At 36.7% G+C, this 14,453-nt stretch overlaps 2 protein-coding genes across 2 annotated transcripts; one reads left to right on the top strand and one right to left on the bottom strand.

Moving 5' to 3' along the window:
• The first annotated feature begins 273 nt into the window (after positions 1-273).
• LOC138306157 (complement C1q-like protein 3) lies at positions 274-1,740 on the top strand. The gene is made up of 2 exons (XM_069246548.1): positions 274-499; positions 1,358-1,740. The coding sequence occupies exons 1-2, from the start codon at positions 307-309 to the stop codon at positions 1,738-1,740; spliced, it is 576 nt and encodes a 191-aa protein (XP_069102649.1). The 5' UTR covers positions 274-306.
• A 589-nt stretch (positions 1,741-2,329) lies between these two features.
• On the bottom strand, positions 2,330-12,840 carry LOC138306156 (uncharacterized). Its single transcript, XM_069246547.1, has 4 exons — positions 12,783-12,840; positions 10,525-10,690; positions 9,348-9,493; positions 2,330-3,338 (listed from the first exon to the last, which is right to left on the bottom strand). Exons 1-4 carry the CDS (start codon positions 12,814-12,816, stop codon positions 2,659-2,661), a joined length of 1,026 nt encoding a protein of 341 aa, XP_069102648.1. The 5' UTR covers positions 12,817-12,840; the 3' UTR covers positions 2,330-2,658.
• Between the last annotated feature and the right edge of the window lie 1,613 nt (positions 12,841-14,453).

Below are 14,453 nucleotides of genomic sequence, written 5' to 3'. Positions count from 1 at the left end.
GACCGAGCGAAGTGGATGGTAGGAATAAGTTCGATTATAACCGCTCTGTAACTGAAATATTTTAACATTTGTCTTCGAAACCAGTCAGGCGTTGTATATAGGGATCTGTATTACAGTGTATCACGGTACAGTACACAGAAGATGTATTTACTATTATATCTGCTGTTTATCGGTGTTGTTGTTTCGCAGCCTCTCGTTAACAATGAAGTTACCGTACCAGGGCCAAATGGGGATAACTCCTATTTAGCTTGTATTAATACCAACCAGCAGTTACTACGGACAGAGAACAGAAATTTACATAGACGTATGGCCGTATACGGCAGTAAGTTACAATATCTAAATCAACAGGTTGGTTCTACTAACAAAGCCCTTCAGGATTTACGTTACAAGTACGAACAACTCCAAACATTTTTGATAGAAAATGTGATGCCAAAGTTGCAAGACGCCTTGCCATATCAGCCCGGTGAACAGGGGAGTAAGGTCGAGGAACAAACAAAAGGTAAATATGAATAGTGTATACCAACTGTGTTTCGTGGCTACTAAATTTCGCGATTTCATTTTAAAGCAAGTTAGCGAAGATTAATATTAGCGAATTTAACAATTGAATGATAATTTCTTTCAATACAGATGATGTAGACATTAAAGGGACAATTCAGTGAGGCTAATTTTTTTACATAACCAAGAAGCAAAATATGGCATAAGTGTATTGTTCTACATTTCTTATGAAACATTTAGCACATTGACAAATTCCACGTCATTGTTTTGTATTTTAATTGCTAACGTTGTAATTACAAATCGTTGATCAATACGATTAAGCAGGTACAATATGTACGCTGTACCCATATCTGAGCTAAAGTCACGCACGTTAAACAAATGAACTACATAACCACTGAAGAGGTGATAAAATGATTTTTAGGCAAGACAATTCACCAAATAAGGTAAACACACTACTGTAAGCTAAACTTTTGCGAATTGACCTGGATCGTGAAATTCGCGAAAGTTAGTAACACGCGGAATTTATCACATGGGTTTTCCATTGTGAAACATGCATAGGTATGGGATGAGGTGAATTTAATCACTCTGAAAGTTGCTGTTGCAAATTCTTCCATCTGTACATGAGGTAGAGCCTCGTTTTCGTATAATCTGCAATGACGTCAGATAAACTTGGCGCTGAATATGAAAGGTAGATTTTGGCGTTACATCTTTAATAACACCATACATCTGTCTGGTTCAGGCGTTCTCGCTACATGACTATACTGCAAGATGGCGTGATTTGTATACGATTCTAACTGCTACGCCTCAAGTGTATCTTGAACGTTTCAGAAAATATTTCAAAAACTTTTTTGTTATGTTTCAGAACACAGTCAGAACATAGCATTCTATGCCATTGTAAGCTCGGATACAGAAACAAATCCAGTGGTATTCGATAAAGTTTACGTCAACGAGGGCGGTTGTTATGACAACACGACTGGTGTGTTCACATGTAGTGTAAGTGGCGTGTACCAGATCACGTGGTCAGTGGAGACGTTCGGAGAAGAGGATGTCGGGACTATACTAGATGTTAATGGTGAGGAGTTCGGATACACTTGGACTGATTCACAGGACCAGCAGTATGACACGAGTACCAATGTAGCAGTACTGAGGTTGAACACCGCAGATGTCGTTAAAGTGATTCTTCAGGCAGGGTCAAAGGTCGACGCCCGTCAATCTTCGTTCACGGGTCACTTCCTCTTTACTTGAAGGATAAACCAGCAGTTTGATTGTCACTCATAACGTTTTCATAACATTTGATAAAGGAATATTGGTGTATCAGTTTATCTACATGTCTGTGCAGAGTGTCCACCACCGACAGAGCATATGTAATTCGTATTGAATCATGTGTATACGTTTCATTGTCACAAAAAATAATATAACAAAATATTTTACTTTGGTGCATGCGCAATCAGTACTTCATTTCATATAGGACATAGTGCCATGAATTTTTTTCGGATGCAATTAATTTTTTTATTATTATTATCATGAAGTAAAATTAGAAGCTCAAATTTTTCAATGGTGATAATGGTGTTAAGTAACTTTTGTAACTGAAGAAAAATACTAAATCGTCTGCTCCTGTTTAGGATAGAGAAAAATACCATTTTCAGCTATGGAACATCATTAAGTGAAGATATTTCATTTTAGCAGTTCTCTAAGTCTTAATTCTATTATGTTTCACTTTCTACATCTACGTCCACATTCCATGTTTATTAACCACCTTCATCAAGTAGAAGTTATGTCACAGTGGAGTGAGTGTACAAAAATATCTTATAATTTTTACATATTGCCTCATAAGAGTAAGCATGTGGTATATATATGAAGACCATGCCCGCAATCAAACAACTAAATAAAACTTCACGTTTCGCATTTGCAACGGTTTTTTGGGGTTTTTTTTGACACTATGCGATTAGCAGGAGTTATGATTGTCCTTTGAACAAGTTTAGAGCACACTTTTTTCAAGATACGATGTAAATATTCTGGCCTTAATATTGATTGGTTATTGAGAAACAGTCATATATGTGGTAAAAGGGATCATCTTAAACTGTATGACATTAACTGTTTATTGTGTATAAACTTTTGATGTTTTCAAGATCTCGGGATTTCATTCAAGTTTAGGGTAAAATATTACACACGATGAATTCTCTTACGGATGACTTTCACTGTCTGTAGGTATCTGACGAGGGAGATAATATCGGGGACAGCTATAACACATAAACACGTGATCAGAAAGGCTACAGCCACACCACCCATGGCAACACTTGTCGGCCGCGAGTCGTACACGCTGATATATTGACGCCTCCTAGAGGACAGAGTCGTCTTGTTTATAGCTAGTTCCAACGTCAGTTCCTCCATCATGGCTCGTAACTCAGTCTGGCTAGGGTGACTTCGGTTTGTGTAACAGAGCTCTTCACAAGTATAGGAGACGTTAACTTTCGGAATGATCTCGATGACGGAATCGTTGGGATATTTCGTAACGTCAAACACCATGGTATTGAGATCTTGGGAAACGTCATTGACAGTACTGTTTGAGGAATGATTGACGTCAGAAGTGGCAGTGTTGATAGCTGGAGTGACCTCACTGAAAATGTTGCTAAGAGATAGGGTGACGTCAGATGTGGTGCTGCTGTGACTTGACGTGCCATCTTTCACGCCATTTGTTGGAGATGACGTGAGTGAAAAGGATGTCGTACGACCCTCGGACGTCACGGTGGGGACAGAAGCCGCTTGTGTGGAAGTAATGTCAGTAGTTTGTATTGCCGGGGACGTTTGGACAGTCGGATGACCAGGTCTAGACGTCGTATTATCTGAGAAAATAACGTAAATGAAATATTAACAAAAGTGTTCAGAAAAAACCAACCCATTGGGCCTGTATCGCTCACCTGGTTTGTAATGCCAAGTAATATTCTGGATACAGGTTCATTGTTTATTTTCTGAAGAAATTTGAATATTTACCTCTAATTCCCCTATTGGGCCCCACCATTCCTGCCCCCTGGGGGTCAGAGCCAAAATTTATACAAGCTCTGTTCCCCTTCCCCCAAGGATGTTTGTGGCCAAATTTGGTTATAATCCATGCAGAACTCTATGACAAGTAGCGATTTATAGGATTTACCTTTATTTCCCCTATTGGGCCCCGCCCCTCCTGCCCCCAGGGGGTCAGAGCCAAAATTTATACAAGTTCTGTTCCCCTTCTCCCAAGGACGTTTGTGGCCAAATTTCGTCACAATCCATGCAGAACTCTAGGACAAGTAGCGATTTATAGGATTTACCTTTATTTCCCCTATTGGGCCCGCCCCTCCTGCCCCTGGGGGGTCAGAGCCAAAATTTATACAAGTTCTGTTCCCCTTCCCCAAAGAATGTTTGTGGCTAAATTTGGTTACAATCCATGCAGAATTCTATGACTAGTAGCGATTTATAGGATTTACCTTTATTTCCCCTATTGGGCCCCGCCCCTCCTGCCCCCGGGGGGTCAGAGCCAAAATTTATACAAGTTCTGTTCCCCTTCTCCAAAGGATGTTTGTGGCCAAATTTGGTCACAATCCATGAAGAACTCTAGGACAAGTAGCGATTTATAGGATTTACCTTTATTTCCCCTATTGGGCCCCGCCCCTCCTGCCCCTGGGGGGTCAGAGCCAAAATTTATACAAGTTCTGTTCCCCTTCTCCCAAGGATGTTTGTGGCAAAATTTGGTCACAATCCATGCAGAACTCTAGGACAAGTAGCGATTTATAGGATTTACCTTTATTTCCCCTATTGGGCCCCGCCCCTCCTGCCCCTGGGGGGTCAGAGCCAAAATTTATACAAGTTCTGTTCCCCTTCCCCAAAGAATGTTTGTGGCTAAATTTGGTTACAATCCATGCAGAATTCTATGACTAGTAGCGATTTATAGGGTTTACCTTTATTTCCCCTATTGGGCCCCGCCCCTCCTGCCCCCAGGGGGTCAGAGCCAAATTTATACAAGTTCTGTTCCCCTTCTCACAAGGATGTTTGTGACCAAATTTGGTCACAATCCATGCAGAACTCTAGGACAAGTAGCGATTTATAGGATTTACCTTTATTTCCCCTATTGGGCCCCGCCCCTCCTACCCCCGGGGGGTCAGAGCCAAAATTTATACAAGTTCTGTTCCCCTTCCCCAAAGAATGTTTGTGGCCAAATTTGGTTACAATCCATGAAGAACTCTATGACTAGTAGCGATTTATAGGATTTACCTTTATTTCCTATATTGGGCCCCGCCCCTCCTGCCCCCAGGGGGTCAGAGCCAAAATTTATACAAGTTCTGTTCCCCTTCTCCTAAGGATGTTTGTGGCCAAATTTGGTCACAATCCATGCAGAACTCTAGGAAAAGTAGCGATTTATAGGATTTACCTTTATTTCCCCTATTGGGCCCCGCCCCTCCTGCCCCCGGGGGCTCAGAGCCAAAATTTATACAAGTTCTGTTCCCCTTTCCCCAAGGATACTTGTGGCCAAATTTGGTTACAATCCATGCAGAACTCTATGACTAGTAGCGATTTATAGGATTTACCTTTATTTCCCCTATTGGGCCCCGCCCCTCCTGCCCCCAGGGGCTCAGAGCCAAAATTTATACAAGTTCTGTTCCCCTTCCCCCAAGGATGTTTGTGGCCAAATTTGGTCACAATCCATGCAGAACTCTATGACTAGTAGCGATTTAAAGGAAATGTTGACGGACAGACAGACGGACGGACGGACGGACGGACGACGGACGACGGACGCCGCGCCATGGCATAAGCTCACCGGCCCTTCGGGCCAGGTGAGCTAAAAACCAACCCATTGCTTTAAGTTATATATTTATTTGACCTTTATTATGTAAAATTAAGCAGGCTTTTTTTAAGTGCACGACAGATTTTGGTGAATAATGATATGTTTGGAGGTTTGATTGTTGTACGGGGTCAGAGGTCAGCGGGGAAATATAACATGTTCATCTGTAACCTCCTAGCAGTTATTGAGATTAATAAAGTCGACAACTAGTCTGGTGGTTTATGTTATAACGTGATGAAGTTTTACACCATATATCAAAATGTTAAGTAGGCCACCCTCTTCCCAAAAATGATGGTGTCAATTAAACGTAGATACCATTCATGTAACTATCCAATTCAGAATGTGCCTTATTTCAAAAAGAAGAAGGGCTACATGTTCACTTAGCTACTATAAATTCAACTGTTTTGACTATTACCTTTATAAAATAAGACGAGATCACTGTCACATACAGAACTGTTTAGACTGTTACCTTTATAACATAAGGCGGTATCACTGTTACATACATAGTTGTTTAGACTGCCACCTTTATAACATAAGGCGGTATCACTGTTACATACATAGTTGTTTAGACTGTTACCTTTATAACATAAGGCGGTATCACTGTTACATACATAGTTGTTTAGACTGTTACCTTTATAACATAAGGCGGTATCACTGTTACATACAGAACTGTTTAGACTGTTACCTTTATAACATAAGACGGTATCACTGTTACATACAGAACTGTTTAGACTGTTACCTTTATAACATAAGACGGTATCACTGTCACATACAGAACTGTTTAGACTGTTACCTTTATAACATAAGACGATATCACTGTTACATACAGAACTGTTTAGACTGTTACCTTTATAACATAAGACGGTATCACTGTTACATACAGAGATGTTTAGACTGTTACCTTTATAACATAAGGCGGTATCACTGTTACATACATAGTTGTTTAGACTGTTACCTTTATAACATAAGACGGTATCACTGTTACATACAGAGATGTTTAGACTGTTACCTTTATAACATAAGACGGTATCACTGTTACATACAGAACTGTTTAGACTGTTACCTTTATAACATAAGACGGTATCACTGTTACATACAGAACTGTTTAGACTGTTACCATGATAACATAAGACGGTATCACTGTCACATACAGAACTGTTTAGACTGTTACCTTTATAACATAAGACGGTATCACTGTCACATACAGAACTGTTTAGACTGTTACCTTTATAACATAAGACGGTATCACTGTCACATACAGAACTGTTTAGACTGTTACCTTTATAACATAAGACGGTATCACTGTCACATACAGAGATGTTTAGACTGTTACCTTTATAACATAAGACGGTATCACTGTCACATACAGAGATGTTTAGACTGTTACCTTTATAACATAAGACGGTATCACTGTCACATACAGAACTGTTTAGACTGTTACCTTTATAACATAAGACGGTATCACTGTCACATACAGAACTGTCTAGACTGCCACCTTTATAACATAAGACGATTTCACTGTTACATATAGAACTGTTTAGACTGTCACCTTTATAACATAAGACGGTATCACTGTTAGATACAGAACTGTTTAGACTGTTACTTTTATAACATAAGACGTTATCACTGTCACATACAGAACTGTTTAGACTGTTACTATTATAACATAAGACGGTATCACTGTCACATACAGAACCGTTTAGACTGTTACCTTTATAACATAAGACGATATCACTGTCACATACAGAACTGTTTAGACTGTTACCTTTATAACATAAGACGATATCACTGTCACATACAGAACTGTTTAGACTGCCACCTTTATAACATAAGGCGGTATCACTGTCACATACAGAACTGTTTAGACTGTTACCTTTATAACATAAGATGGTACCACTGTTACATACAGAACTGTTTAGACTGTTACCTTTATAACATAAGACGTTATCACTGTCACATACAGAACTGTCTAGACTGCCACCTTTATCACATAGGACGGTATCACTGTCACATACAGAGATGTTTAGACTGTTACCTTTATAACATAAGGCGGTATCACTGTCACATACAGAACTGTTTAGACTGTTACCATGATAACATAAGACGGTATCACTGTCACATACAGAACTGTTTAGACTGTCACCTTTATTATAACATAAGACGGTATCCCTGTTACATACAGATATGTTTAGACTGTTACCTTTATAACATAGGACGGTATCACTGTTACATACAGAGATGTTTAGACTGTTACCTTTATAACATAAGACGTTATCACTGTTACATACAGAACTGTTTTAGACTGTTACCTTTATAACATAAGACGGTATCACTGTTACATACAGAACTGTTTAGACTGTTACCTTTATAACATAAGACGTTATCACTGTTACATACAGAACTGTTTAGACTGTTACCTTTATAACATAAGACGGTATCACTGTTACATACATAGTTGTTTAGACTGTTACCTTTATAACATAAGACGGTATCACTGTCACATACAGAGATGTTTAGACTGTTACCTTTATAACATAAGACGTTATCACTGTTACATACATAGTTGTTTAGACTGTCACCTTTATAACATAAGGCGGTATCACTGTTACATACAGAACTGTTTAGACTGTTACCATTATAACATAAGACGGTATCACTGTCACATACAGAACTGTTTAGACTGTTACCTTTATAACATAAGACGATATCACTGTTACATACAGAACTGTTTAGAGTGTTACCTTTATAACATAAGACGGTTATCACTGTCACATACAGAACTGTTTAGACTGCCACCTTTATAACATAAGGCGGTATCACTGTCACATACAGAGATGTTTAGACTGTTACCTTTATAACATAAGACGTTATCACTGTTACATACATAGTTGTTTAGACTGTTACCTTTATAACATAAGACGTTATCACTGTCTACATACAGAACTGTTTAGACTGTTACCTTTATAACATAAGACGGTATCACTGTCACATACAGAACTGTTTAGACTGTTACCTTTATAACATAAGACGATATCACTGTCACATACAGAACTGTTTTGACTGTTACCTTTATAACATAAGACGATATCACTGTCACATACAGAACTGTTTAGACTGCCACCTTTATAACATAAGGCGGTATCACTGTCACATACAGAACTGTTTAGACTGTTACCTTTATAACATAAGATGGTACCACTGTTACATACAGAACTGTTTAGACTGTTACCTTTATAACATAAGACGTTATCACTGTCACATACAGAACTGTCTAGACTGCCACCTTTATCACATAGGACGGTATCACTGTTACATACAGAGATGTTTAGACTGTTACCTTTATAACATAAGGCGGTATCACTGTCACATACAGAACTGTTTAGACTGTTACCTTTATAACATAAGACGGTATCACTGTTACATACAGAACTGTTTAGACTGTTACCTTTATAACATAAGACGGTATCACTGTTACATACAGAGATGTTTAGACTGTTACCTTTATAACATAAGACGGTATCACTGTTACATACAGAGATGTTTAGACTGTCACCTTTATAACATAAGACGGTATCACTGTTACATACAGAACTGTTTAGACTGTTACCATTATAACATAAGACGGTATCACTGTCACATACAGAACTGTTTAGACTGTTACCTTTATAACATAAGACGGTATCACTGTTACATACAGAACTGTTTAGACTGTTACCTTTATAACATAAGACGGTATCACTGTTACATACATAGTTGTTTAGACTGTTACCTTTATAACATAAGACGGTATCACTGTTACATACAGAGATGTTTAGACTGTTACCTTTATAACATAAGACGGTATCACTGTTACATACAGAGATGTTTAGACTGTTACCTTTATAACATAAGACGTTATCACTGTTACATACATAGTTGTTTAGACTGTTACCTTTATAACATAAGGCGGTATCACTGTCACATACAGAGATGTTTAGACTGTTACCTTTATAACATAAGACGGTATCACTGTTACATACAGAACTGTTTAGACTGTTACCTTTATAACATAAGACGGTATCACTGTTACAAATGCGTTGTTTAGACATCCCGTTGCATATGATATTCATACACTGCCTGTCTATGGGCGTAGATATGTTGTAGATACCATGTGAACATATGTTTATTGGTCCATATCCCGTTATCCTACAGGACACAACCAGAAACACATATCATAAACATGTAAATTTTAGCATATCTTTGTTTGCAAAACAACATTTCGTAATATAAAAGTGCTGGTGAAACAGTAATGATATTCGTAGTCATTAATTAAACCATATTGATATGCACATTTCAGAACTAACAACATGAAAACGGCTATTCAGTTCAAACGTAATTTAGGAACATCGTCAAAGCCAAAATTATTATATAACATTTTTCTTTGTTTTCATACTAATTCTGGCTTTCTGATTTGCAATCCCACTATGTAACCTTACCAAGCAATTGCCATTTATATAGACTTTGAACTTCAATCGCTTATCATGACGTCATTATTATTGTGTTCCAGTGATCATGGAAAACGGCTGTTCAAATGGCTGTTCCATCCTTGACGATAACGAATGATTAATTCCTTATAGATGCTAAATACCTTGGTATGTCGACATAAAATTGTAACCAAATATAAGTTAAGCATTGAACGTCTTTCAGTTGCCATTCATAACCAAGATGAATGCCAACTGGACAGAGGCAAATCCAACATGATGCGCTAGTGCGCTTTAAGAAATTTACCTCTGCCCAGTTGGCATTCATATGAATGCCAACTGAAAGACGTTCAATGCTTAAATAAAAACATTTCAGAAGGGTGCGGAAACTCGACGTTATCGTGACGTCACCATAGAATCATTGACGTTGCGTATTGATTTGGAAAAAATAACACTTTGGAAAGGCAATGGAATCTTACGTGTAAACGTATTTTATTTTATCAAGAAGTCTGGGAAATCAATTATAAGCATTGATGACACTATTTGTTGTAACTTCATCAGGTTATGAAATAAATTTCGTTTGCAAACTTTTGTTATAGAAACAGTTTAGATTGAAAACAAAATTTCGTTCAAACCCGATTAAATTAAAAATAAATGTTATAGTGACGTCAAAGCTTAAAAAAATACGAGTATGAAATATTCTTATGACACAGGATTATCAAAATGTTCATACTATGAATAGAATATTTGACTTACCTGTAAATGTGATCGATAGTTCCATCATTCGACGCCAGGTGTCTCCATGTCTGTACGCTATGATCTGCAGTATATAAGCCAGCCGTTTTATTGCAGTACTCTTTAGCTCGTAACCAGTGCTGGGACCTCGACCAGTACAGATCATATCTCTCACACGTGACCACACCTACATCCAATGGGGGTAACAATTTCATTCACTATTAAATTGTTATTTAAAGACAGACATTGAAGTAATTTCACATGTATCAACATCTACAACCAAACAGGGAAACAATATCATTCACTATTGTTATTTAAAGACAGACATTGAAGTAATTTCAAATGTATCAACATCTACAACCAAACAGGGAAAACAATATCATTCACTATTGTTATTTAAAGACAAACATTGAAGTAATTTCACATGTGACAACATTAAGTATACAACAAAAGAGCGAAACAATATCATTCACTATTGTTGTTTAAAGACAAACATTGAAGTAATTTCACACGTATCAACATCTACAACCAAAGAGGGAAAACAATATCATTCACTATTGTTATTTAAAGACAAACATTGAAGTAATTTCACATGTGACAACATTAAGTATACAACAAAAGAGCGAAACAATATCATTCACTAGTGTTGTTCAAAGACAAACATTGAAGCAATCATTTCACACGTGTCCACATCTACAAACAAAGAGGGAAACAATATCATTCACTATTGTTGTTTAAAGACATACATTGAAGTGATTTCACATGTATCAACATCTACAACCAAAGAGGGAAAACAATATCATTCACTATTGTTATTTAAAGACAAACATTGAAGTAATTTCACACGTGACAACATTAAGTATACAACAAAAGAGCGAAACAATATCATTCACTAGTGTTGTTCAAAGACAAACATTGAAGCAATCATTTCACACGTGTCAACATCTACAAACAAAGAGCGAAACAATATCATGCACTATTGTCGTTTGAAGACAAACATTGACGTTATTTCACATGTGACAACATTAATTATACAACAAAAGAGCGAAACAATATAATTCACTATTGTTGTTTAAAGACAAACATTGAAGCAATCATTTCACACGTGTCCACATCTACAACCAAAGAGCGAAACAATATCATTCACTATTGTCGGTTGAAGACAAACATTGACGTTATTTCACATGTGACAACATTAAGTATACAACAAAAGAGCGAAACAATATCATTCACTATTGTTGTTTAAAGACAAACATTGAAGTAATTTCACACGTGTCAACATCTACAACCAAAGAGGGAAAACAATATCATTCACTATTGTTATTTAAAGACAAACATTGACGTAATTTCACATGTGACAACATTAAGTATACAACAAAAGAGCGAAACAATATAATTCACTATTGTTGTTTAAAGACAAACATTGAAGTAATTTCACACGTGTCAACATCTACAACCAAAGAGCGAAACAATATAATTCACTATTGTCGGTTGAAGACAAACATTGACGTTATTTCACACGTGTCAACATCTACAACCAAAGAGCGAAACAATATCATTCACTATTGTTGTTTAAAGACAAACATTGAAGCAATTTCACACGTGTCAACATCTACAACCAAACAGGGAAACAATATCATTCACTATTGTCGGTTAAAACTTGACAGTGACGGTAAGGACAAAATGACTGAAGGCGTCTGATGTAGAACGACGACAGCGATGAATTTCTTATGGCGAGATAGGCTTACGTAATCAACTTATACAAACTCTAAGAGCGGACTTCACTGTCACAGTATATTCCGTCTTTGCATATTACAGAGTTAGCTCCCTTGCGGGTAGGGGTATCAATTGTTACGTCATTATGTTGTGAGCGCAATTCACGTCGTTTTCTCCGAAATGTATGACGTTACGCTCGCAAACACATGACGTCACAATCAATACCTACCCGCAAGTGCAGATAACTCTGCAATATGCAAATTCGGAATATAATACAAAGAGAAAGGTTTGTCTGAGTAGCAATCATTAGTTAAAACCTGACCTAATTAAACAACAGTTGTTTTCCGATCTAAAGCCTGTTTTGAAATTATCGAACGAAATTGATAGAATGACAATATATATATTAAAATACGTATTAAATATGCCAGTGCTTTAAACTCAAGACAGCTTCGTCTTCCGATCCAGAAATATAAGCATACCATAAGATATAATCCTAAACATTAATGGACTGTTGAATTGACACATATCCTTTGGAAAACTGCAAACAAAGGATGATAACTTACCTAGTACGAGGAAAATGAGTATTAGAAATATCATTTGTGAGGTTACTGCGCATTCGACTAGCTAGGTATCGTAGATGGCAGCTGGAATAGTCGGCGCGTTCGAGTAGATTGCTGATAATATGGCAGTTATGTTGTCTGACTACATACTACTTTGGAAGTGTCAAATGATTTAATATACATGGAATTATCATCTTTTCCATTAACATAATCAATAGGCTTTTCCCAGACATTGTTAAACTATACCTAGGATTATATATATTACGGATACTTAAATCAATCAATTTACACATAGGTTTTTCTTCGCGGGTACTTCAGTGACTGTTTTTAATTTCGGCAATATTAAGATAAGCCAATCTAATTAATACTATATTGCTTATTGAATACATAGATACCTTAACACTTCTGGCGAATTACATCCGGGCACTAGAGCCAGAAATCCCTAGATCAATTATCCCGATATCCTCGTTAGCATTGCCATTTATTGCAACATGTCTGCATGGATATCGTATATGATATTGGCATCATATATATCGATGTGCTCATATTAAGACAATTAATTGTAATCATGAATTTCATAAACCAATAATCACTACTTTGCATTAAAATGCCTTTAACATTGTCATCGCATAACGTAAAACATGGCATCGCCGTTTGTAACGACATCTCTGATTGGCTGAAACAGCGACACAATGATTTCATAAAAATGAGGCACGGGTTTCGATTGGTATATAAGGATTACTTTTAACACACTAAGACAGTAAACGTGTGTATTATACTTACATAACTAAAACAATCATGAGGGATGTTGATGATTCATTAAAGATGCTCCACCGCCGACAGAACATAAATATATGATACTCATTCTTTGAACAATAATTAATGTTAAATCGTGTATATATAAATATGTCTAATAAACACAAGAATTTATACAATTTTTTTTTTGTCTTTGGTCCATGCGCGATTAGTACTTCATTCCATATAGGATATAGTGCGACGGAATTTGTTATTACTGATGCAATTAATCATTTTTCAATTTGAAATCAAATTTGGAGCTTAAACTTTTCAATAGTGGTAATGGTGTACAGTAAATAGCTTTTGTAACTAAAGATAAATACTAATTCATCTGCTCCTGTTTTTGATTGAGAAAAATACCATTCGTCAGCGCTGGAGCATTTTCAATGATTTCATATCTATTTAAGATATATTTGTCTAATTTTCATACTGACAAATCAAGATGATAAATATGTTATTCACCGCAAAAACTTATCAACAGTTTGATGACTGCTAGAACAAAAATACATAGATTTTAATTTTACAAAAGAAAATGAGGGTTAAAAATGAATTTTGGCAGTACTGCCAGAAATAATGATGTGAAACATATATTTGGCATCGGGTCTCCTATCCAAATTAAAATCTATCGGTATCTCAGGAAATATTTTCTCTTGGTTCTCTAATTATCTGCTTAATCGTTGTCAATGTGTAGTAATTAATGGTAAACAATCTCAGTTAGCTTATATTACAGCCGGTGGTCCTCAAGGATCCATCCTAGTTCCATTGCTATTCAGAATTTTCATTAACGATATTATAAGTAGTATCAGCTGTTCCATCAAATTATTTGCGGACGATACATCATTGTCTGTTATAGTGGAATACTCTGATCTGAGTGCAAAT

Source organism: Argopecten irradians, chromosome 13 (assembly GCF_041381155.1).
Source record: "Argopecten irradians isolate NY chromosome 13, Ai_NY, whole genome shotgun sequence".
In the NCBI taxonomy this organism is placed as follows: domain Eukaryota; kingdom Metazoa; phylum Mollusca; class Bivalvia; order Pectinida; family Pectinidae; genus Argopecten; species Argopecten irradians.
The sequence above is the reverse complement of the archived record's forward strand: the minus strand, read 5'-3'. Positions and strand labels throughout refer to the sequence as shown.

What these genes read in the sequence shown, in the direction of transcription:
- LOC138306157 (XM_069246548.1), top strand. Translation starts at nt 307, where the DNA reads ATGGCCGTATACGGCAGTAAGTTACAATATCTAAATCAACAGGTTGGT. An exon ending in GGTCGAGGAACAAACAAAAG is followed by an intron (nt 500 to 1,357) that starts GTAAATATGAAT and finishes GTTATGTTTCAG; the next exon opens with AACACAGTCAGAACATAGCA.
- LOC138306156 (XM_069246547.1), bottom strand. Translation starts at nt 12,816, where the DNA reads ATGATATTTCTAATACTCATTTTCCTCGTACTAG. An exon ending in ACTATCGATCACATTTACAG is followed by an intron (nt 9,494 to 10,524) that starts GTAAGTCAAATA and finishes TGTGTCCTGTAG; the next exon opens with GATAACGGGATATGGACCAA. An exon ending in TACCGTCTTATGTTATAAAG is followed by an intron (nt 3,339 to 9,347) that starts GTAACAGTCTAA and finishes TTATTTTCTCAG; the next exon opens with ATAATACGACGTCTAGACCT.